Source organism: Haliotis cracherodii, unplaced genomic scaffold (assembly GCF_022045235.1).
Source record: "Haliotis cracherodii isolate W230 unplaced genomic scaffold, xgHalCrac1.p SCAF_1, whole genome shotgun sequence".
Classification (NCBI taxonomy): domain Eukaryota; kingdom Metazoa; phylum Mollusca; class Gastropoda; order Lepetellida; family Haliotidae; genus Haliotis; species Haliotis cracherodii.
In genome coordinates this window covers 38,434,810-38,460,605 of record NW_027266264.1, presented here as the reverse complement: position 1 = coordinate 38,460,605, position 25,796 = coordinate 38,434,810, and the positions used below count along the sequence as shown (strand labels likewise).

Genomic DNA, 25,796 nt, shown 5'->3' with positions numbered 1-25,796 from the left:
CTAAACCTAAAGACATTAAAATGTTGTTGGTTTCAACATATTCTCCTTCCACAACCTTACACTTTTGTCAACGGTGCCGCTCGAATCGAAATGTGTTCCGGCTGGAGCGTTCTTCCTGTAGAATCCTACGGAGCCAAATCAAGGGGATAAGGTGGGTGCTGAAGGAGTTCAAACCCACATTTTAAACATGTATCCGTGGCAATGACTTATTTGTGAATATAATTTACAGAAAAACAACTTCCAACAATGTCGTTTTGTGGCAGACAATTTCCTTTTTTTCAACAGCTTGTTGTTACCTTTTCAGGAAGTATCAATTTATACTTTTCTATAAAATGCCAAGCCTCCAATGAGTGGATCAAAACAATCAACCCTCGTAATTGTAGCATACTCCTCGAATTACTATTGTTCATCTCGGCATGTGTCCTCACTGTACAGATGTCCATAGAATACATACATCTACAGGACATTTACCCTCCCAAGGGCCACTGAAGCCACAACACAACTTCGTGCATCAGCTGAAGTGTACACTCACTTGAAGCTATGCGTCAGCCATCTGGCACCATTATTACAATGCGAATTGGCAAACTAATCTTTTATGTCATCTTTTTGTGAAGCCAAGCAAAGCACAGGCCACATGAGTAGACGTGAAGTCAGCAATATAGGTTTGTCTTGAATGGTGAATCTGTGTCCTGTGTCCTGTGTCTGTGAAGAGAGATGGAGAATAGGGGAACAAGGTGGAATGTCACTCCGACACCGACTGCATGGATGAGGACTTCAATAAGTTCATTGAAGAGCCATAAAATGACAGCAACAACATATGCATTCGACTTGAAACGGTGGATGAGATGCACTGCCTGTAAAGTCGTACCAACTTGGAATGCTCACACCGTTTGATGACAACAATATATTGGTGCCACGTTATACACTTTGCGCGTGGAACTTTTTGTGTGGAATATTATTGTAAAACATTGATTACTCAGTGCTAAACTGGATTGCTTCAGGTAACTAGTGACACCGTCAAAAGGCCCCGAAACAACTGCAAAATAGGCTCTCGCTAACATACTCATATTCATGGCTGTACATACGTTGACCTTATATGGAGTCTCCGTCTGTGATGTCCAGAATTGTAGGTCAAGGTCAGATTCGACCAGTACATTTCAGCAATGATAACAGGAGCATTCTCACGTTCCATCTGAAAGAGGAAGATCATCATGCACAAAGAGCAAACACGAGATGCTACACTACGTGACCATGACTTTATTGTCACTTTAAAACTATTTGCAAATGGGAAAAAAAACTAATGCACCACAATAGTTACTGCTTCAATAATATGATCTACATACAAAATCTCGTCTCTGTAACCTAGAAGAGTCATCTGGTCATGTGTCTGCATGTACACTTGATTGTCAGGTGGAACATCTATCCTGTCACATGTCTGTACACCTGACTGTCATAGTTGTGTCTGTAATCTGGAACATCTATCCTGTCACATGTCTGTACACCTGACAGTCATAGTTATGCATGTAAACTAAAACATCTATCTTGTCACCTGTCTGTACACCTGACTGTCATAGTTATGTCAGTAAACTGGAACATCTATCCTTTCACAAGTCTGTAAACCTGACTGTCATAGTTATGTCTGTAAACTGGAACATCCATCCTCTCAAATGTCTGCACACCTGACTGTCATAGTTATGTCTGTAAACTGGAACATCTATCCAGTCACATGTCTGTATACCTGACTCTCATAGTTGTCTGTAAACTGGAACATCTATTCTGTCACATGTCTGTACACCTGGCTGTCATAGTTATGTCTGTAAACTGGAACATCTATGCTGTCACATGTCTGTGCACCTGACCATCATAGCTATGTCTGTAAACTGGAACATCTATCCTGTCACATGTCTGTACACCTTTTTGTCAAACCAATGTCTGTAAACTGGAACATCTATCCTGTCACATGTATGTACCCTTGACTGTCATAGTTATGTCTGTAAACTGGAACATCTATCCTGTCACATGTCTGTCCACCTAACTGTCATAGTTATGTCTGTAAACTGGAACATCTATCCTGTCACATGTATGTACACTTGACTGTCATAGTTATGTCTGTAAACTGGAACATCTATCCTGTCACCTGTCTGTACACCTGAGTGTCATAGTTACGTCTGTTAAGTGGAACATCCATCCTGTCACATGTCCGTACATCTGACTGTCATACTTATGTCTGTAATCTGGAACATCTATCCTGTCACATATCTGTACACATGACTGTCATAGTTATCTCTGTAAACTGGAACATCTATCCTGTCACATGTCTGTGCACCTGACTGTCATAGTTATGTCTGTTAACTGGAACATCCATCCTGTCACATATCTGTACACCTGACTGCCATAGTTATGTCTGTAAACTGGAACATCTATCCTGTCACATGTCTGTACACCTGACTGTCATAGTTATGTCTGTAAAGAGGAACATCTATTCTGTCACATGTCTGTCCACCTAACTGTCATAGTTATGTCTGTAAACTGGAACATCTATCCTGTCACATGTCATTACATCTGACTGTCATAGTTATGTCTGTAAAGAGGAACATCTATTCTGTCACATGTCTGTCCACCTAACTGTCATAGTTATGTCTGTAAACTGGAACATCTATCCTGTCACATGTTTGTGCAGCTGACTATCATAGCTATGTCTGTAAACTGGAACATCTATCCTGTCACATGTCTGTACACCTTTGTGTCATAGCTATGTCTGTAAACTGGAACATCTATCCTGTCACATGTCATTACATCTGACTGTCATAGTTATGTCTGTAAAGAGGAACATCTATTCTGTCACATGTCTGTCCACCTAACTGTCATAGTTATGTCTGTAAACTGGAACATCTATCCTGTCACATGTCATTACATCTGACTGTCATAGTTATGTCTGTAAAGAGGAACATCTATTCTGTCACATGTCTGTCCACCTAACTGTCATAGTTATGTCTGTAAACTGGAACATCTATCCTGTCACATGTTTGTGCAGCTGACTATCATAGTTATGTCTGTAAACTGGAACATCTATCCTGTCACATGTCTGTACACCTTTGTGTCATAGCTATGTCTGTAAACTGGAACATCTATCCTGTCACATGTCATTACATCTGACTGTCATAATTATGTCTGTAAAGAGGAACATCTATCTTGTCACATGTCTGTCCACCTAACTGTCATAGTTATGTCTGTAAACTGGAACATCTATCCTCTCACATGTATGTACATTTGACTGTCATAGTTATGTCTGTAAAATGGAACATCTGTCCTGTCACATGTCTGTACACCTGACTGTCATAGTTATGTCTGTTAAGTGGAACATCCATCCTGTTCACATGTCCGTACACCTGACTGTCATAGCTATGTCTGTAAACTGGAACATCTATCCTGTCACATGTCTGTACACCTGGCTGTCATAGTTATGTCTGTAAAGAGGAACATCTATCCTGTCACATGTCTGTCCACCTAACTGTCATAGTTATGTCTGTAAACTGGAACATCTATCCTGTCACATGTCTGTCCACCTTTGTGTCATAGCTATGTCTGTAAACTGGAACATCTATCCTGTCACATGTTTGTGCAGCTGACTATCATAGCTATGTCTGTAAACTGTAACATCTATCCTGTCACATGTCTGTACACCTTTGTGTCATAGCTATGTCTGTAAACTGGAACATCTATCCTGTCACATGTCATTACATCTGACTGTCATAGTTATGTCTGTAAAGAGGAACATCTATTCTGTCACATGTCTGTCCACCTAACTGTCATAGTTATGTCTGTAAACTGGAACATCTATCCTGTCACATGTCTGTCCACCTAACTGTCATAGTTATGTCTGTAAACTGGAACATCTATCCTCTCACATGTATGGACATTTGACTGTCATAGTTATGTCTGTAAAATCGAACATCTGTCCTGTCACATGTATGTACACCTGACTGTCATAGTTATGTATGTTAAGTGGAACATCCATCCTGTCACATGTCCGTACATCTGACTGTCATACTTATGTCTGTAATCTGGAACATCTATCCTGTCACATATCTGTACACCTGACTGTCATAGTTATCGCTGTAAACTGGAACATCTATCCTGTCACATGTCTGTGCACCTGACTGTCATAGTTATGTCTGTTAAGTGGAACATCCATCCTGTCACATGTCCGTACATCTGACTGTCATACTTATGTCTGTAATCTGGAACATCTATCCTGTCACATATCTGTACACCTGACTGTCATAGTTATCTCTGTAAACTGGAACATCTATCCTGTCACATGTCTGTGCACCTGACTGTCATAGTTATGTCTGTTAACTGGAACATCCATCCTGTCACATATCTGTACACCTGACTGCCATAGTTATGTCTGTAAACTGGAACATCTATCCTGTCACATGTCTGTACACCTGACTGTCATAATTATGTCTGTAAACTGCAACATCTATCCTGTCACATGTCATTACATCTGACAGTCATAGTTATGTCTGTAAACTGGAACATCTATCCTGTCACATGTCTGTACACATTTGTGTCATAGCTATGTCTGTAAACTGGAACATCTATCCTGTCACATGTCATTACATCTGACTGTCATAGTTATGTCTGTAAAGAGGAACATCTATTCTGTCACACGTCTGTCCACCTAACTGTCATAGTTATGTCTGTAAACTGGAACATCTATCCTGTCACATGTCATTACATCTGACTGTCATAGTTATGTCTGTAAAGAGGAACATCTATTCTGTCACATGTCTGTCCACCTAACTGTCATAGTTATGTCTGTAAACTGGAACATCTATCCTCTCACATGTATGTACATTTGACTGTCATAGTTATGTCTGTAAAATGGAACATCTGTCCTGTCAAATGTCTGTACACCTGACTGTCATAGTTATGTCTGTTAAGTGGAACATCCATCCTGTCCCATGTCCGTACATCTGACTGTCATACTTATGTCTGTAATCTGGAACATCTATCCTGTCACATGTCTGTGCACCTGACTGTCATAGTTATGTCTGTAAACTGAAACATCTATCCTGTCACATATCTGTACAACTGACTGCCATAGTTATGTCTGTAAACTGAAACATCTATCCTGTCACATGTCTGTACACCTGACTGTCATAGTTATGTCTGTAAACTGGAACATCTATCCTGTCACATGTCATTACATCTGACAGTCATAGTTATGTCTGTAAACTGGAACATCTATCCTGTCACATGTCTGTACACTTGACTGTCATAATTATGTCTGTAAACTGGAACATCTATCCTGTCACATATCTGTACACCTGACTGTCATAGCTATGTCTGTAAACTGCAACATCTATCCTGTCACATGTCATTACATCTGACAGTCATAGTTATGTCTGTAAACTGGAACATCTATCCTGTCACATGTCTGTACACCTGACTGTCATAATTATGTCTGTAAACTGGAACATCTATGCTGTCACATGTCTTTGAACCTGATTATCATAGCTATGTCTTTAAACTGGAACATCTATCCTGACCACATGTCTGTACACCTTTTTTTCATAGCTATGTCTGTAAACCGGAACATTTATCCTGTCACATGTCTGTGCACCTGACTATCATAGTTATGCATGCAAACTGGAACATCTATGCTGTCACATGTCTGTACACCTGACTGTCATAGCTATGCCTGTAAACTGAAACATCTATCCTGTCACATGTCTGTACACCTCACTGTCATAGCTATGCCTGTAAACTGAAACATCTATCCTGTCACATGTCTGGGCACCAGATTCTCAAAAGTTATGTCTGTAAACTGGAACATCTATCCTGTCACATGTCTGTACCCCTGACTGTCATAGTTATGCCTGTAAACTGGAACATCTATCCTGTCACATGTCTAGGCACCTGACTGTCACAGTTATGTCTGTAAACTGGAACATCTATCCTGCCACATAATTGTGCACCTGACTGTCATAGCTATATCTGTAAACTGGAAAATCTATCCTGTCACCTGTCTGTACACTTTTTTTCATAGCTTTTTTTCATATGTCTGTAAACTGGAACATCTATCCTGCCACATAATTGTGCACCTGACTGTCATAGCTATATCTGTTAACTGGAACATCCATCCTGTCACATGTCCGTACATCTGATTGTCATTGTTACGTCTTTTATCTGGAACATCCATCCTCTTAAATGTCTGCACACTTGACTGTCGTAGTTATGTCTGTAAAGAGGAACATCTATCTTGTCACATGTCTGTCCACATGACTGTCATAGTTATGTCTGTAAACTGGAACATCTATCCTGTCACATGTCTTTATACCTGACTGTCATAGTTATGTCTGTAAACTGGAACATCTATGCTGTCACATGTCTGTACACCTGTCTGTCATTGTTATGTCTGTAAACTGGAACATCTATCCTGTCACATGTCTGTACACCTGACTGTCATAGTTATGTCTGTATACTGGAACATTTATCCTGTCACATGTCTGTGCACCTGACTATCATAGTTATGCATGCAAACTGGAACATCTATCCAGTCACATATCTGTATACCTGACTGTCATATTTATGCCTGTAAACTGGAACATCTATCCTGTCACATGTCTAGGCACCTGACTGTCACAGTTATGTCTGTAAACTGAAACATTTATCCTGTCACATGTCTGTGCACCTGACTATCATAGTTATGCATGCAAACTGGAACATCTATCCAGTCACATATCTGTATACCTGACTGTCATAGTTATGTCTGTAAACTGGAACATCCACCCTGCCACATGTCTGTACATTTGACTGCCATAGTTATGTCTGTTAACTGAAACATCTATCCTGTCACATAATTGTGCACCTGACTGTCATAGCTATGTCTGTAAACTGGAAAATCTATCCTGTCACCCGTCTGTACACTTGACTGTCGTAGTTATGTCTGTAAAGAGGAACATCTATCCTGTCACATGTCTGTCCACATGACTGTCATAGTTATGTCTGTAAACTGGAACATCTATCCTGTCACATGTCTTTATACCTGACTGTCATAGTTATGTCTGTAAACTGGAACATCTATCCTGTCACATGTCTGTACACCTGTCTGTCATTGTTATGTCTGTAAACTGGAACATCTATCCTGTCACATGTCTGTACACCTGACTGTCATAGTTATGTCTGTAAACTGAAACATTTATCCTGTCACATGTCTGTGCACCTGACTATCATAGTTATGCATGCAAACTGGAACATCTATCCAGTCACATATCTGTATACCTGACTGTCATAGTTATGTCTGTAAACTGGAACATCCACCCTGCCACATGTCTGTACATCTGACCGTCACATATGTATGTATACTGTACCGTCACAGTTCTGTATGTCCGCTGCCACTTCTATCCTGCCACATGGGGCTCTCCTCACATCGCCATCAGATTCGTACTGTTTCAGCCGGTCCCGCAGTATCTTCATTTCGCTCTGTAAATGTGTATTTGAATTCAAATTCAATAGATAATGATGCAGCTGGATAACCCCAAGGCTTGGAGAAACCAGTACTGAGTTCCTATGTGACTATTAAGTTTGGTTAAATATTGTTCATCGGTTTATCCTATCGGATCTTAACTAAACTAGCCCTGTCAAAACCCCTCGTGGGTACGAGAACAAATTAGCCAAAGTTTTATCAAAGAGTATTGATATATTTGATAAAAATAGACACAAGGCTGAGATTCTATTTTTCATCCAAACTCATTGATTCAACTTTTTCAGTTTGTAAACAGTAATTACCAGTGTCTTGAGTGTAAACAGCTAACCAGCTTCAGTGGCAGAGAGATTAGTGAAGTCATTCGATTGTGACGTCATTGTAACTGATGACATCACCATGGTCTGCAAAGCATTGTCATGCAACTTCACTGCAGAATATCTTCTTCGGAGAAATCGCTTGATCTCACCACGCAATATCTCCTCTGGAAGCCAGTTGTGGATGATAAATGGTTCTATCACGTTTTGGTGGAGGTTTCCGTCACAGAAGGTTATAATGTCCAATTCAAAAACGAAATGATCTTTGATTCAGTAAAATCAAATTTCCAAATTACCTATAAGGTTCTTGCATAAAGGTAAATTTACTTTGACAAACCATCCTGTTCTGTATAAGCGAATTTGTAGAGATACACCATTCTGTTACTCTGTATAAGTGACTCTAGAGATTGACATCCATCATTCTATTACACAGTCTGTATAAGTGACTGTAGAGATTGACATCAACCATTCTGTTACACAGTCTGTATAAGTGACTGTAGAGATTGACATTAACCATTCTGTTACTCTGTATAAGTGACTTTTGAGATTGACATCCATCATTCTATGACACAGTCTGTATAAGTGACTGTAGAGATTGAAATACACCATTCTGTTACACAGTCTGTATAAGTGACTGTAGAGATTGAAATCCACCATTCTGTTACACAGTCTGTATAAGTGACTGTAGAGATTGACATACATCATTCTGTTACACAGTCTGTATAAGTGACTGTAGAGATTGACATACATCATTCTGTTACACAGTCTGTATAAGTGACTGTAGAGATTGACATACATCATTCTGTTACACAGTCTGTATAAGTGACTGTAGAGTTTGACATCCATCATTCTGTTACAGAGTCTGTATAAGTGACTGTAGAGATTGACTTATGATAGTATGCCTTATATAGTTTTGTCAAGGAACCTCTCTTCGTGAAATGTTCACTCCGACTCAGTTGCATAGTGTCGCCCAATTGCTACTGCTAATGACTGTGATTACACATTGTATCCAACCATCAAATATCCATTCATGTGTGAGTCTTACGGCCAAGCCAACACGACAAGTCCTCGAGGACAGATCGATGAGGGAACTTACATGTAGAGTATCGACCTGACGCTTCAGTCTCCCCACCTCCTCCTCCGCCTTGGCTCGAGCTATCTTCTGCTCATTGATCTTCTTGTCTGCGTCCAGCTTCACAGACATTATCACACCTGTTGTCAGATAGTACATGTTTTCTACATCTCGAAAAATCTCAAGGCAAGGCAAGGAATCCAATCGGCTTGTACAATATTGTAATCCTTCGTCTCGAGGCCAGTCTAAGACGTCAACGGATTGTAAGAAATTTGACTCTGTGATAATTACACATTATTGGTTAATTACCATTATTATCGGCATGATCACACAAGTGTAGTGTTTGTCCAACAGGTTTCCTTAAACGTACAATGTTAAAAAATCACCTTTTCCAACCTAGTTCAAATTTACTGGAACATGTGTTAAATAAGAGAAATAAATACCGTTTATTATTCTTGTTATTCTCCATAACCTGAGCAAGACCATGAGCCCTGCCGCGTCTTTTGCAGCTGACGTCACAGACACGAAGGAGAAAGCTATGTCCATCGAAAAGGAGACGAGAACGATGATGGCATCGAACACCTGCAATTAACAACCATATCTAGGCGTCCAAGATTATTGCATTGCACGTATATATAGCGACGCGCATGTGTTTGTGTGTGTGTTTGTGCGTGCGTGCGTGCGTGCGTGCATGCGTGCGTGCGTGCGTGCGTGCGTGTGTCTGCTTGTACTTGTCCGGACTAATGCCAATTTTATAGAGCCACCCAACTGAGTGACCATGCCGCCGTTTAACATAGATACCTCACTTGGACACAGTATACTGACTCCGAGCCGACCAATCTTTCCCGAGCGCAAGGCAGGGTAACAACAAGTACCATCTTTTAACGTATTGTGGTATGACGCGGCCGGGATCCGGCCCCCGACCTTCCACTCTCTGGGCTAACACTCAGTCATTAGACCACGGAGGTGGGCATCCATATCAAGTGATATCAATGATGGCATGCCTGACCCATGCAATGGAATTCACTTACAACACATTGGAAGGCATGTAATTGCTGATTACATTACAATATAAGATCGCTACGCGATATATCGCAAAGAACAATGAAGAACGAAGTGTGACTTATTTCACGATGAAACATTGTTCTATCATGACGTCATTTCAGGGGTTTAGAACATGCTCTCGCAACTTGATTACGTCGTAGATTGGACGACGTTCGTTTTGAGAGGGAAGTGTCTAGTATCTAGTTGTTCCCTATAGATGTAGCTGGGCAACGCAGATGAACGCAATAGCGGAACGATCGCATCCAAAAGCGGGAGGATATGACAATCAGTATTGGGAGAAAAGGTACATCAAACTTAACTCCCCTGCTCACAAAATGGACTTGTCCGATATTGCCGGGATCGAATGTATTCAGGGAGTCATTGTTCTTTAAATACGGGTAAATATTTCCAAAGCTTGTACATTTTTAACCCCCTCGAAGAAGCTGTACATAATGTTGATATCTCATAAGAAATAAACAACCGCGCCTCCTGGTTTATTCTCCCTGTAGTGTTGTATTGTACGATAAACAACTCCTACTCAAATTCCTAATTAACACAATAATGTCCATCTTTACATTTTCTGTGCAATCGATGTCTTTCAAGTATCGAATCAAGGCAAGCTAAATCCATTGTAGATGCGACACGAGTTGTACAAAGGTTTGGGTCTAAGATGGTGGGTATTGTTGGGTTTATGTGGGAATTAATTTTATTCCTAACGTTTCAGCAGAGAATGCCCATGAAAATTATTGAACCAAATTCCATCTGCCTCAAAAGTTCAACTTTCTATACCGCTGTATGTTCACCTGGACGCTTGCCCTTAGGCTAGCGTTTGATTTGCGTCGCCTCTCACCACAATGCCTGCATGTTCTCACAGATTCACAAGGCCACAAAGGCATTACTAACTACAAACATTGGACATTTTCGGACTCAACGTTAGGGCTCTGTGTAAGAACTGTATAAGGACTGTACAGAGTATGATTGACGGTGCATCGGAATTTTAACCAGTGATATCATATAGAAAACAATGAATTGCTTCAGTGGACACTGGAACTTTCCCCGACACATAAATGAAACCACTGGCGTTGAAATACCTGCACTATTCTACACTACATAGTTACTGATTTACGTTCCATAGTATTCTACAATAGTTCACAAGTAACGCTGATGTATGCTGTCATATTACACGCGTCTACTACGTGCTTACATCTCAACACAAACAGCTGTGTTCTGTGTCAGTGTCTCCATAGAGGAAGTGAATACCTGGACGGTGCAGGATCAGTAGCGGCTAGGTCACCGCGACCGGTGGTCGCCAGGCTATGACAAATAAGGGCATTTTACGGCATTTTTGCCAAAAACTACCTCATGCAATTTTAATGTCAAGTCAGCTTTTAATCGATACCATGCACGTCATGATCGCCGATCAGTCAAATACAAAGAAGAAAACAGGTTCCTGTCAAACCACTGCTGACATGGTCAGACCAAGACTAAATTGAGTTTATGGCTCTAGGAGATCTCTGTTAATATGCGGTAGAGAAAATGTCGACATGGCACGTTTGATCACTTGAGGTGTTGCTATTGGCACTACCACTTCAGTGCTGATGGGGAGATTTTAGATTCCACGCGGAGAAAATGAAAGATAAGCTCAACACAGCTCTTGGTTTATTAGTATAAACCAAAGAAACACAGCTAGTTAATTATTACATGTACCAAAATGTTAGTTGCTATGCAACATTACTTTTTGTTAAAGACCGTTGTAATCTCCGGCTGTTCCAATGCCTAATTGGTCACATTGACACAGTAGTGAAAAACAACGCTGGATATTCTGCCACTTATGGTATGTTGGTGTGGAGAATGAAGTTTGTGTTTACATCTTTCGTGTACAGCTGGTGATAGTGTGTGATAATGCATAATTGGATTCCCTTGTTAAAATAGCACCCCGTTACAGTCACCGGGCTCTAGTTCAGTTTGCACAGCGTAACGCTTTTGTGACAGAAATCGTTAATTCAGAAATATGTCCAAAATGAATAGCCTGTTGGCAGTCGTGAAAAAAATATTTTTTGATAACAGCCCTTTCTGGAAATCAAATCATAGAACAAATGGCTTTCTCTAAAACAAGACACAGGCTTATTCGATTATATACACATGCACAAAAGTTAAGCGCCACCATATTCATAGTCTCTTGATTTCATGTGTGGGAATCAGAAATACGAAATATGATGATGTAAGACTGAATTAGGCTTCCATAGTTTCATGAACCCAAATTTGTCCAGATACCACAAGGAAAGCGTGCTTTACGTGTTGCTGCAGTTCCCCTACCCTATAAATAGTTTCAGACACGTGGTTGCATTTTGCTCCTGTATGAGATTTCCCTTCCAATAGAGGTTGAAAATCAGCCATGGTGAGGAGAAAGTTAACGAACGCTGAAAGATGGCAAGTGATAGGCATGAAAAATGCTGGCATGTCATGCAGGGCCATTGCAAGACAAATGGGTCGTCATCACAGTGTTATCACTCGTTTGATTGTCAAACATGGTCAAACCAATGATGTCATTGACAGGCATGGGTCTGGTAGGCCAAGAAAGACCCTAACAGAGAGGATAGACGTTTTTTTCAGGATAGTCAGACGAAATCCATTTGTCACTTCAACAGATTTAAGACTGCAGTGGATTACCCATCAGAGACTCTCGACGATGACCGTAAGGCGTCGCCTTCGAGAGGCTGTTTATAACGCCAGAAGACCAATAAAACGTCCTCAACTGACTCAGGGGCACATGCGGAATCGTCTGATATGGTGTCGTGCCGGTAGTCGATGGAACTTGGCCAACTGGAGAAGGATCCATTGGTCTGACGAGTGTCGAATGCTGCTACGAACTGTTGATGGTCGAATACGTGTTTGGAGGCAACGTAACACTCGTTTTGCACCAAGGAACATCCAGAAGACCTTAGCATGTGTCTGTCATGATATGGGGTTGTGTTTCCTTCGGCTGCAAACTTCCGCTGGTGACAACTCGTGCAAACCTGAATAGCCAACATTACCAAGATGCCGTTCTTCGTCCAGTGGTAGTCCCTCATTTTGACAACCATCCTCTTCAGACAAGACCTGTTTACATGGACGACAATGCTAGACCACACAGATCTCGGGCAGTTTGGGCTTATTTGCGTCAAGAAGCTATTGACACTCTATAGTCCGGATCTTAATCCGATTGAGCATATCTGGGACATTCTTGGCCGGAAAATCAGAAATCGTGATCCCCCAGTTCAAAATCTCGCTGGGCGTGAAGCCGCACTTCATGAAGAATGGATCCGTTTGCCTCAGAGAAGCATTCAACGACTTGTAATGAGTATGAGGCGTAGGGCTGAAGCTGTGGTCAATGTCCGTGGATCATACCCACGTTACTGACGTTTCTGTCTTGCAATAGACTCTGCATTCCATAGGGTGTCTATGTGACACCTGTTATGGTCTGCTGATATCATGACAGTTACATGACAAAAAACGTTTTTCAGTGTTTTTTAATCCTTCAATTTCTGGTCTTCGCTAAAATTCCTTTCTGCTCATATTCTTTCGGAACACAAGATAAACTTTCTTTGAGACAACTTTTGCATCACATGAGGTTTACATATACGGCTTATAACAATCGTACATCTCGTTATAATAGTCATCTTTAAGTGCCAAAAGTAACAGCTCACAAATATGGTGGGTTGTGCTTCACTTTTGTGCATGTGTATATATGGCAAAGGCAGTTACTTTGTTGGAAGTGTAAACGTTCCATCCAGAAGCTGGTATACATGTGATGGCCTTGATGTGTACCACCAATATGGGCCGGAAGAAGCAAATACACCCTCGTCCTCAACAAGGTTACAAACAGGACTACTGTGTCTGTGTGAAATGTGGATAGGTAACAAAAGGTTTTGTGTAAAATACCCAAACGTCAACCATTGGTTTTAATAGTGAAGTGAAGATTGTTTGATGCTGCTCAGTAAATATATGTTTCTGGGATAAAGCGGATGAAAAACAGATTAGGTCTGTGAAAGGCATTTAGAAGTGATTCACATAAGGAATATAATATATGGATGTCAACTTTTTTATTATGAGGAACACAACGTTTCGGAGTATATGCTTACTCCTTCATCAGGTGAATGAATGCCTCCTTACTTACTTACTTTGGAGATTTAACGTGCGCTTTCCGACTGATGCGTATTTCGCACACGGGCCCGGCCAGGCCATTTAATGTGTGTCCGAAAGGGGCGAAAGTGGTGTGTGCAACCCAAGAGGGGGTTTTATGGGTTGCTTATATAGAATTTGGGAATTTTGAGATTTGGAATAGATGCCGATGGGATTGGGGGGGAGAACTAAGGGAGCTGGGTATGGTGGATGTTTGTTTGTTTATGTGATTTTGATTTGGTAGGTTATTGTGTTTTTAGATGCGTTTTATTAGTTCCGTTTTTATTAAGAATACGCCTAAGGCCTTGAAGTTTTCTAGTTTATTTTGTGGGTTTAGTATTGCTTCTAGAGTTAGAGCCTTGTTTAGATTGAGGGTGGTTTGTAATGCGGTTCGATGTGTTAGGTAGTGTGTGCAGTGGATGAGTGCGTGTTCTGGGGTTTCTGGTTGTTTGCAGTGTGGGCAGTTACCTGTAGTGTGTTTTTTTTTTTAAATTTTAGGTGGTTATTTAGGTTGGTGTGTCCTGTTTGGAGTTTAGTGATTAATTTAGCTTAAATTTCTGGGCCGCGTCCCAATCAAACCCTCTAATCCAAAACTTAATAAACCAAAATTCAGCCCCCAAAACCAAGCTCTAACTCGTAAACACCCCTTACTTAACCCAATATCCCAAAGAATAACAAATTATCTAAATGAACACCAAATTAAAAATCATAAACAAAACTGCAAACAATCGAATATCTTCACCCCTAAACTCAAAATACCCAAAATAGACACAACGCTAGCTAGCCAAATGAATAAACAAACCGACCCAAACATAACTAAAACCACCACACTAGCATACATACACGAAAATTGGCCAAATTGATGTCACATTTACACGGACGGATCTTCAGATCCGACCTCCAAACACAAAGGTTTCGGAGTCCATACCACACTACCAACTAACACCACACAATCCTTCCGACTCCCAAACAACCAATCAATATTCACGGCAGAACTAATGGGCATGGCCTCAGTCCTCCATAATCAAGAATCCAAAAACCACAAAAAAAATCCTAATACTTACCGACTCCCTAAGTGGACTGCAAGCCCTCCAAAACAAAAATACCAAAAACCGACCTAAATTAATAAATCAAATACTTAAAAGCTCCAACGACCTAACAAAGGCAGGCAAACAAATAACCTTCTTGTGGATACCCGCCCACGTAGGAATATACGGTATTGAAAACGCCGATAAAGCATCTAAACTATCCCTCAAAATCCCAGAAATAAGCTTAAACTTACCCATCTCAAAATCAGAAATTAAATGCGTAAACAAGCAAAAAATCACCAAAAGATGGCATAATATATATCTAAACACAAATAGCCAAATCAAAAAAGTACTCAGCAAACCACTAACCAAACAGAAAATTCTTCATCCATCAAAAAAATCGACAGAGTAATCACTAAACTCCAAACAGGACACACCAACCTAAATAACCACCTAAAAAAATTTAAAAAAAACACTACTGGTAACTGCCCACACTGCAAACAACTAGAAACCCCAGAACACGCACTCATCCACTGCACACACTACCTAACACATCGAACCGCATTACAAACCACCCTCAATCTAAACAAGGCTCTAACTCTAGAAGCAATACTAAACCCACAAAATAAACCAGAAAACTTCAAGGCCTTAGGCGTATTCTTAATAAAAACGGAACTAATAAAACGCATCTAAAAACACAATAACCTACCAAATTAAAATCACATAAACAAACAAACATCCACCATACCCAGCTCCCTTAGTTCTCCCCCACAACCCCATCGGCATCTATTCCAAATCTCAAAATTCCCAAATTCTATATAAGCAACCCATAAAGCCCCCTTTTGGGTTGCACACACCACTTTCGCCCCTTTCGGACACACATTAAATGGCCTGGCCGGGCCCGTGTGCGAAATACGCATTAGTCGGAAAGCGCACGTTAAATCTCCAAAGTAAGTAAGTAAGGAGGCATTCATTCACCTGATGAAGGAGTAAGCATATACTCCGAAACGTTGTGTTCCTCATAATAAAAAAGTTGACATCCATATATTCTCTTCCGTATGAAAAACTGATTGTTCGCAAAAACAATTATCACCCCTCCCCTACAACTCAAATGGACGCTAACTTAGGCGGCACAAATCTTAGTTGCATCCTGTTATCATAGTTTCGAATCCCGCTGTCCCCCCTCACCGATCATATTTCTATTTTTGTAAGCACTACATAAGCGTTTTTCTAGGAATACATACCTCAGCTTTATGTTTCAATAAATGAGTTCCTTCTGCTATGATTTTACATATAACCTGAAAATAGAACCATAGTATTATTAGATCTGTCTCTGAACACTATAGAGAGTGATTCATATCTTCGTAGAGAACCATACCGCATGAGAAGTCTTATTCCCACGTTAGTGATATTAAGAACATTTAACACCATATTACATTAAACAAGATCATGGCTTCAATAACTGAACACAATCTACATGTTGTTGTTACATGCACCAATAAGGGAAGTTATAAGCACCTACCTCCACTACAAATATAGCTAATATTGTCAAGCTAGCGTAATGGAGCGAATGTTCGACAATTTCTTTGTTACTGTGATGATGAGGATGATGAAGAACATGATGGCGAGTATCGTTGCTGCTATTTATATAAACAGGATTGTCTGCTGCATTCGTGTCCGTTATGTGCACGTATTTGTCCTCAGAATGATTTTCGGTTGATCTTGTCATTCTTCGAGAGTGTCCGTGATTTTCTGTCTCATTGTAGACGCCCATTTCGTACCAATCAGCCGTGTGATTGGTATGATGAGTTGCATTGACATGAGTCTCAACTTGGCCATTCTCCGGAACTGAAAACATAAGAGATATAATTACCAGAGGCCCGAGCAGATTCATGTCAGATACAATATTTAAATATTGTTTGGGTAGAAAAGGTTAAATGAGACAGAGACTTTAAGCGCCGTTCAGAGCGTCCGCCTATGCCCTGGCTCCGGAGCAACACACAAGAGTTCGTGCTTGTCGTGAGGTTTGAAGCGTGTTGTGTCTGATGTAATACACATGTTATCCGACATCGTGCTTCGGTATTCTTGTTATCAACCTCTAGGTTATTTGCCCCAGACACTGATATAATTGTAATAAGGCTAACTCTTAGTTACATGCATTCACTTTATCCACTCGACCACTTACCACATCCACGCGTACACATTTACACAAACACTCACTCACTTATCCCCGCAACCCCAATCAAATTTTAATCCCCCAGTGCCAGCAGTAAGTCAGCTTTGCCCGACCATCAACCCGAATCCGACCAAAACATCTCTCATTCCGCGACCAAATCGACTAAATCTCCCCAATGCCAATAAACCACATCTCGCTCTTGTTCAATGCAGTCACACCACCTCTTACTCAACGCATACATTAAACCACATATCACTCACTCCATGCAATCAAACCGCCTCTCACTCACATCCTCCAATCAAACAACCTCTCACTCGCCCTGTGCCTTCAAACACCTCTCACTCACAGAATGCCACCAAACCACGTCTCACTCGCCCCATGCCCTCAAACCACATCTCAGTCACCGCCTCCAATCAAACCATCTCTCACACCACCGCATGCCATCAAACAACCACTTACCCACCGCCTCCAATCAAACAACCTATCACGCGTCCCATGCCACCAAACCACATGTCACTCGACCCATGCCATCAAACCTTATCTCTCTCTCTCCACTTGCCATCAAACCACCTCTCCCTCGCCCCATGCCATCAAACCACCTCTCACTGGACCCATGCCATCAAACTACCTCACACTCACCGCCTCCAATGAAACCGACTCTCACTCACCCCATGCCATCAAACCAACTCTCACTCTCCCCATGCCATCAAACAACCTATCAATCGCCGCCCCCAGCCAAACCACCTCTCACTCGACCCATGCCATCAAACTACCTTACACTCACCGCCTCCAATGAAACCGACTCCTACTCACCCCATGCCACCAAACCAACTCAAACTCACATCATGCCATCACACCACATTTCACTCGGGCCATGCCATCAAACCACCTCTCACTTGTTCCATGACATCAAACCACCTCTCACTCACCGCCTCCAATCAAACAACCTCTCAATCTCACATCATGCCATCAAACCACTTCACACTCACCCCATACCATCAAACCAACTCTCACTCTCCCCATGCCATCTCACCACATCTCACTCGCGCCATGCCATCAAACCATCTCTCACACTCCCCATGCCATCAAACCATCTCTCACACTCCCCATGCCATCAAACCACCTCTCACTCACCGCCTCCAATCAAAGAACCTCTAACACTCGTCCCATGCCATCAAACCACATGTCACTCAATCCATGCCATCAAACCACATCTCCCTCGCCCCATGCCATTTAACCATCTCTCACTCTATTTGTGTCTCGGTGGCATGCAGACTTGCAAAGCATTGAGAGGTGTGTAACTGTCGTCTTTTATCACAAACTAAAGTTGCGTTGTGATGCTTCAGTCGAAGTTCAAAGAGATTGTCAATGCGACAACACTTTAATCACAAAGTGTATAGTAACAAGTATTCCAGAAATACATCTACTTTATATACAAGATGTGTGCGGCTTGTAAGAATCAAATAGAACTTTATTTTGATTAGTATTTTACGTAATCTGTTACCATGACAACGATGCAACAGTAGCCGACGTCAAGACTTCTTATTCTGTTTGATATAATTCTCCAGCTTGCTGAAAGCGATACCCTCCTATCAGAGAGCAGGGGTAAAAATCCTTGGGGGGTTAGTTTTGGTAGCGTCTTAAGTCTTCTTTCGCTTTTGATTCTAATAACAAGCCAATCAAACTCGTCGTATTTCCGGCCTCAGCCAATTAGATTGCTCGTAGCTAAAAGCGACTTCAGAAATAAACGGCGCTGCGACCTTGGCTACAAAGAGTAGTTTAAGAGCAGACGACGAAAAATAAAGGTTTGGATAAGTTGGGAAATTTGAGGAAATATGTGGGCATTCCTTATATTTTAAAGAAAGTCATACCAGTGGCAGTAAGTGAGAGAGTGAATATGGTTTTACGAAGCCTTTTCCAGCAATATCACGGCGGGGGACCCCAGAAATGGGCTTCACACATTGTTTCGAATATTTCATTACGAGAAAAAAAACAACCTCCTGAAAGAATCATTTCAATTGTAACAGTATATGTCAGATGTATACGTGTGTCTATCTCATTTTCTCAAATGTACTGCAATAAGCATCAAACAGATGTCAAACGTCCACGCATTATCGGTTAAATGAGGGCGAAATCAAAGCAACGAGGGAAACTAGGAAGTTCTTAAAAAATAATTTGATATATTTGTTCAGGAACAAAGGTTTTCTTAATTATCATACGATATTTGTCCCCATTCCGGTGACAAATCACGCATTATTGAATGGCAGAAAAACGACATTAAACTGGTTAAAGAAACGCCCCGACGAAAGGCTAAAATATAAAATGATAGTGGTGAACAATTTATTAAATCAAAATCAAAGTGTAATATTCATGATATTAACATGCTTATTATATAAATTGTAGTTTTAGTTTCTAGTGTGTTTTTGTTTAACATCTATTTGACAAGAAAATCGATATTATTCACATGAAGCTTTTGTCATGTGTACTCTTGAAAGTGGCGGGTAATGTTTCTGACAGCGCCAGCATGGATAGGCTTAGATTGAGAAGGGATCAAACCAGAGTCCCAGACATTTCTTCATATGGTGACATTCAGTGCCCAGTGTCATGTATCATGAGTAAGAAGTAATCCAAGGGTGAACTTACTGACGATGATTTCCAGGTCTATGACAATGATTTGGGAACTTACTGACGATGGTCTAGCGCTTTATTTCAATGATTGGGGGAACTTACAGACATTGATCTCCAGTTCTATTGCAATGATTAGGGAACTTACTAACGATGATCTCCAGGTCTATAAGCATCTCGAAGACGACGATGAGGCTGTCCAGCACGACAAGAGCGATGATGACGTACTGCACTTTGTTCGTCTTCAGAAACTCGGCCAACTTCTCTCGCCATCTACAATAATATTGATCACAAGAAAGGACCCACCATTGGTCAATAGACCATGGTTAACGTCGTTATATTGTATGATGATTGTATACTGTTGGTCAATCAATACGAATATTACTTACACCAAAGGAACCTAGTTCATTACATCTGGAATAAACTACTCTGAATATCATTACTGCCCTTCCCTATATCCGACTTGGATGTAGCTGACCATAGTTATTCTGAATACTACCGTGCATATAGTGAAATGTGATACTCAAAAGTGGTTAACAAAGACTAGATCTGAAACAACTCGAGGTATTACATGGTGTTATGTGTGTAAAGGTTAAGTACGTGTATTAGATCACTCCAGTGGCATGGTCATATACAGTACTTATAACACTGTTCAAAATAGCTACATACCTTTCTTTTTAATTAAAGATTTGAAACAATAAAAGTATTGTAATGTTGTTATAGGGTACATGTTACCCGTAGCAACGACGTACTTGAATACACACGCATATACATTTACTAGTATCATAACATAACTACAAACTACTTTTAAGGATTTAATTCCGCAATTCGTTTAATCGCCGGGCATTTGTCAGTATTCCGTTACCTGTATCACGTTTCAATCGATTCTTTTCACAATCTATATCAATTAACATATTGTAATCCTGTGGCCCGCTGATAGTTTCTCTTCTGTATAAGTGTTACAGCGTTATTTTCCCATATCAAATAAAGACAGAAAAAAGTATAAAACACATGGAAATGGCGTTCCATATATTCTTTTCTTAGTAATCACTATATGGATCCAGCATGAAGACTGGTTAGTGATGGATATTTCACATGTGCTATTAAATTGTCCACAGCATATTGTGTACACAGGTCACGGTTGTTCCTGGGATTGTAAGGATAGCACAAGTATCCCATTTCCAAACATGTCACTCTCGACAGTGCTGAAACCATGCACTGTACATGATTGTATCTGTAGGAAACATTAATACAACTATTACTCAGCCTTTAACCTGCTACTGCAGTGTACGTCCGATGCAACTTCAGTGGATATTAATCCATCACGCTGAAGGGATTGAAGGATATAGTGTTTGACAGGGCATTGATTCCCTGGTCATCACAGATTCCTGATGTTGAGACACAGATTACACCCCTCCTTCATAATTTCACATCTCGTCAGAGAGAGTCACCAGCAACCGACCCCCATCAGTATCAGAGGCGATGTAAAGGACATCTAGTATCATCTTATAGAAGGGCGTCTGACCAAGAGTAGAATCACCAGCAACCGACTCCCGTCAGTATCAGAGGCGATGTTAAGCACATCTAGTATCATCTTGTAGAAGGGAGTCTGAAGAGTAGAATCACCAGCAACCGACTCCCGTCAGTATCAGAGGCGATGTAAAGGACATCTAGTATCATCTTATAGAAGGGCGTCTGACCAAGAGTAGAATCACCAGCAACCGACTCCCATCAGTATCAGAGGCGATGTAAAGGACATCTAGTATCATCTTATAGAAGGGCGTCTGACCAAGAGTAGAATCACCAGCAACCGACTCCCATCAGTATCAGAGGCGATGTAAAGGACACCTTGTATCATCTTGTAGAAGGATGTCTGACCAAGAGTAGAATCACCAGCAACCGACTCCCATCAATATCAGAGGCGATGTAAAGGACATCTAGTATCATCTTATAGAAGGGCGTCTGACCAAGAGTAGAATCACCAGCAACCGACTCCCATCAGTATCAGAGGCGATGTAAAGGACACTTTGTATCATCTTGCAGAAGGGTGTCTGACCAAGAGTAGAATCACCAGCAACCGACTCCCATCAATATCAGAGGCGATGTAAAGGACATCTAGTATCATCTTACAGAAGGGCGTCTGACCAAGAGTAGTTGTGGAGACCAGTTTCTTTCCGAATGCAAATAACTCATAAACTCATAAACTTATATAACATACAATTGACAGTGGTCTCCCGTCCTAGAGCGTCCTTTAATCCCACAGAGAGTTTCCTCCTCTTCTACAAAGAATGTCCTCCAATCCTGATAATTCCGTTCAAACTGTAGCATAATGTTATTTGATTAAAGTATAGTTAATCCTCAGCAAGGGCGCTTTATATCACTGAAGACAATCGGGGTTGATAAGGGCAATGTCAAAGGATGTGACCATTGTGCTCTTACTTTTCTGCCCCATGAAACGTGCAACAGAACCTTGTAAATATGGACAGATTAAATATGCCCAAGTACGAAGCATTGCAATGATGACTTCATGCGGTCGTTCACTAGATACGGATACCAATATAGACAGCAAGGACAACGCCTCTTTTGTATGCACATGATAGTAATAACGTACACCACAAGTCCAGGTGTAGAAGATGTGGCATTTACTTGTGATGGAGTTCAGAAATGACTTAACAGTCGATAATCCGTTATAATCTGATAGACTGATCGAACCTCTTCAAACGTGATTTCACAAATTCTAGACTATTTGTAGTTCACATGTACCAATAATATTCGTACACGCCGGAGTGCGGTTCATAAACGGTAGACTATTTACAGTCGATATGTGACAAGAGTATACCTACACGTCTGGAGTAGGTTTTCACAAACAGTAGAAAAAAACATGAGAATAACACAGAACACAAATAAATTACACCATCTATTAGAGGAGAATGAAAACCATGAGAATAACACAGAACAGAAATGAATTACACCATCTATCAGGGGAGAATGTAAACCATGAATATAACACAGAACACAAATGAATTACACTATTTATCACGGCAGAATGAAAATCATTAGAATAACACAGAACATAAATGAATTACACCATCTATCAGGGGAGAATGAAAACCATTAGAATAACAAAAAACTAAAATGAATCACACGATCTATCAGGGGATATTAAAAACAATGAAAATAAAACAGAACACAAATGAATCACTCCATCTATTAGAGGAGAATGAAACCCATGAGAGTAATACGGAACACAAATGAATTGCACCATATTTCGCTGGGAGAATGAAAACCATGAGAATAACAGAACGCAAATGAATTACACCATCTATCAGGGGAGAATGAAAACCATGAGAATAACAGAACGCAAATGAATCAGACGATCGATCAGGCGAAATTGAAAACCATGAGAATAAAACAGAACACAACTGAATCACTCCATCTATCAGGTCAGAATATAGACCATGAGAATAAAACAGAACACAAATGTATCACTCCATCTATAAGGGCAGAATAAAAACCATGAGAATAACAGAGAACCCAAATGAATTACACCATCTATCAGGGCAGATTAAAAACAATGAGAATGACACAGAACACAAATGAATTACACTGTCTATAAGGGGGAGAATGACAACCACGAGAATGACACAGAACACAAATGAATTACACCATCTACCAGGGCAGATTAAAAACAATGAGAATAAAACAGAACACACATGAATTACACTGTCTATAAGGGGGAGAATGAAAACCATGAGAATAACACAGAACTCAAATGAATTACACCATCTATCAGGGCAGAAGGGAAACCATGAGAATAACAGAGAACACAAATGAAGTTCACTGTCTATCAAGGCAGAATGAAAACCATGAGAATAACACAAAACACAAAGAATTATACTATCTTTCAGGGGAGAATGAAAACCACGAGAATAACTAAAACAAACACAAATGAATCACACGATCGATCAGGGGTGATTGAAAACCATGAGAATAAAGCAGAAAACAAATGAATCACTCCATCTATCAGGGGAGAATGAATACCATGAGAGTGACGCAGAACACAAATGAATCACATCTATCAGTGCGAAATTGAATCTATCAAAGCAACACGAAACACAAATCCGAACAGAATAAAATCCTGTAAGTAACACAAATCAAAACGTCAAGGTCAGAAGAATAATCAATTTTGATTATTCACCGAAACAGATTCCACTGAGGCCAAAGGTCAAACCAGTGAATGGATGACTGAAATCAGCGACAACACCAAGTGTTCTCGAAAAGAGTAAGTAGGTCCTGCTCTACCGGTAACACCTGACACTGACACAATTTCCACGAAAAACGTTTGTTGTCATGCGACGGCGGCCTGTAAACAAACCAGAATGGACCAGACAATCAAGTGAGTGAGTACGGAACAGGCAATCCATTGACACGATAGATCGTTAAAACTAAAAACTGAATTACTGCGTACAAATGCAGAAATTCTGCTGCTTACAAGTTAAGAGAAACAGTTAAGTAAATTGTTCGTTTTGTAACACAGAGTGTTATGTAGGAGATAGGGACTGTTTTAATGACTTGGCTGCCCAAATACATATTTTGTAATTGAGTCAGAATAGTTTAAAAATACGAGTGAGCTTTCGGTGAAACTTGGGACTTCACTCCACAGTAGAAACATCGACTCAGCTCTAGTAAATTTTAAACATAAACGCCATAGCTTGTCTACATTATCTACCGAAACAGATTTCATTGAACGTGAACAAACTAGTGATAAAAAATGACACAAATGAATGACTCCGACCAACGGAACAGATTGAAACTAGGAACGTAACACAAAACTCAAATGTATCAAGTAACAAGATTCGAATGAAACCTCATCTTCAAACATATTCTCGATAGCAAACCACGTACAAGACAACTAGTCAAGATAACAATCATTTGAAACAAATTGAAAATAACCCCGTTCTCAAACAAACTTTATTTATCTTTTATTCCTTCTTAGTTAAAAAGCAAAGTGTTTTTCCCAAATAAACTTAATTTGCATATTTGTGTTGAAAGTGATATTGAGGCTATTGAACGACTCACCAAACCTGCGACGCATGTGCTCCAGACTATCTTCCATTCATGCTTTTCGCCTAATAGCATTTAGTGACCTTTATTGTTCGTGCATCAGTCACCTCGCGAAGGCGATGGTTTATCACGAACACATATTCATGTAACTTCGTTGTAACTATCATTTAGTTGTGTTTCACTCTAACATGAACAATATTGGGACGATTAAACTACACAAATCACCGATGTGTCATTCTTTATTCAACTATTTCTCAAAGAGGCATATGTAATGCATACACAGAAATATTTGTTATGGATAACAATGTGCTTTATGTGAGTGTACTCACGGCATTTGAGGTTCGTGTGGGGTGTCCTCTGCCTCCTCTATTGTATGAAGTGAGATCTTCTCAGAGACATCCGCGTCTGTCATGTCTGAAGAAACGAACCTATGTCGTCTGCTTCGCGGTTTGAAGAGTCTGTCGATCAGAGAAAGGCCACACATTTGCAATTCAACTCAGGCAGGCGGCCACAGAGACAAGAACTCGCCCCGCTCATGGAAATCACAGCAGAAGTGTAACATTGCACGGTAGCTGTCCGCTTCATCGAATACCCCAGTTTCTACTTTTTCACACACCCCATTGCCAGGCCATGAAGCATAAAATTTATCTGGCAGTGAATCATTGATCTTCGCGTTGTCGACACAACTAGTAATGGAGATTAGTGAGTATTGGCGTCATCCATTAACACATCTGTAATATCCCCATGAAACAAACCTTCAGATGATAAGCTAATGACCCCATGCATCTTCAACTCGCCATGTTTTTCCTCCCAG

The 25,796-nt window shown here is 40.6% G+C and overlaps 1 protein-coding gene across 1 annotated transcript; it reads right to left on the bottom strand.

The window, feature by feature from the left end:
- Nucleotides 1-1,181: 1,181 nt before the first annotated feature.
- LOC139455649 (voltage-gated hydrogen channel 1-like) lies at nucleotides 1,182-25,466 on the bottom strand. Its single transcript, XM_071237209.1, has 8 exons — nucleotides 25,312-25,466; nucleotides 20,067-20,191; nucleotides 16,640-16,965; nucleotides 16,362-16,415; nucleotides 9,328-9,466; nucleotides 8,909-9,024; nucleotides 7,383-7,494; nucleotides 1,182-1,192 (listed from the first exon to the last, which is right to left on the bottom strand). Exons 1-8 carry the CDS (start codon nucleotides 25,464-25,466, stop codon nucleotides 1,182-1,184), a joined length of 1,038 nt encoding a protein of 345 aa, XP_071093310.1.
- Nucleotides 25,467-25,796: the final 330 nt, after the last annotated feature.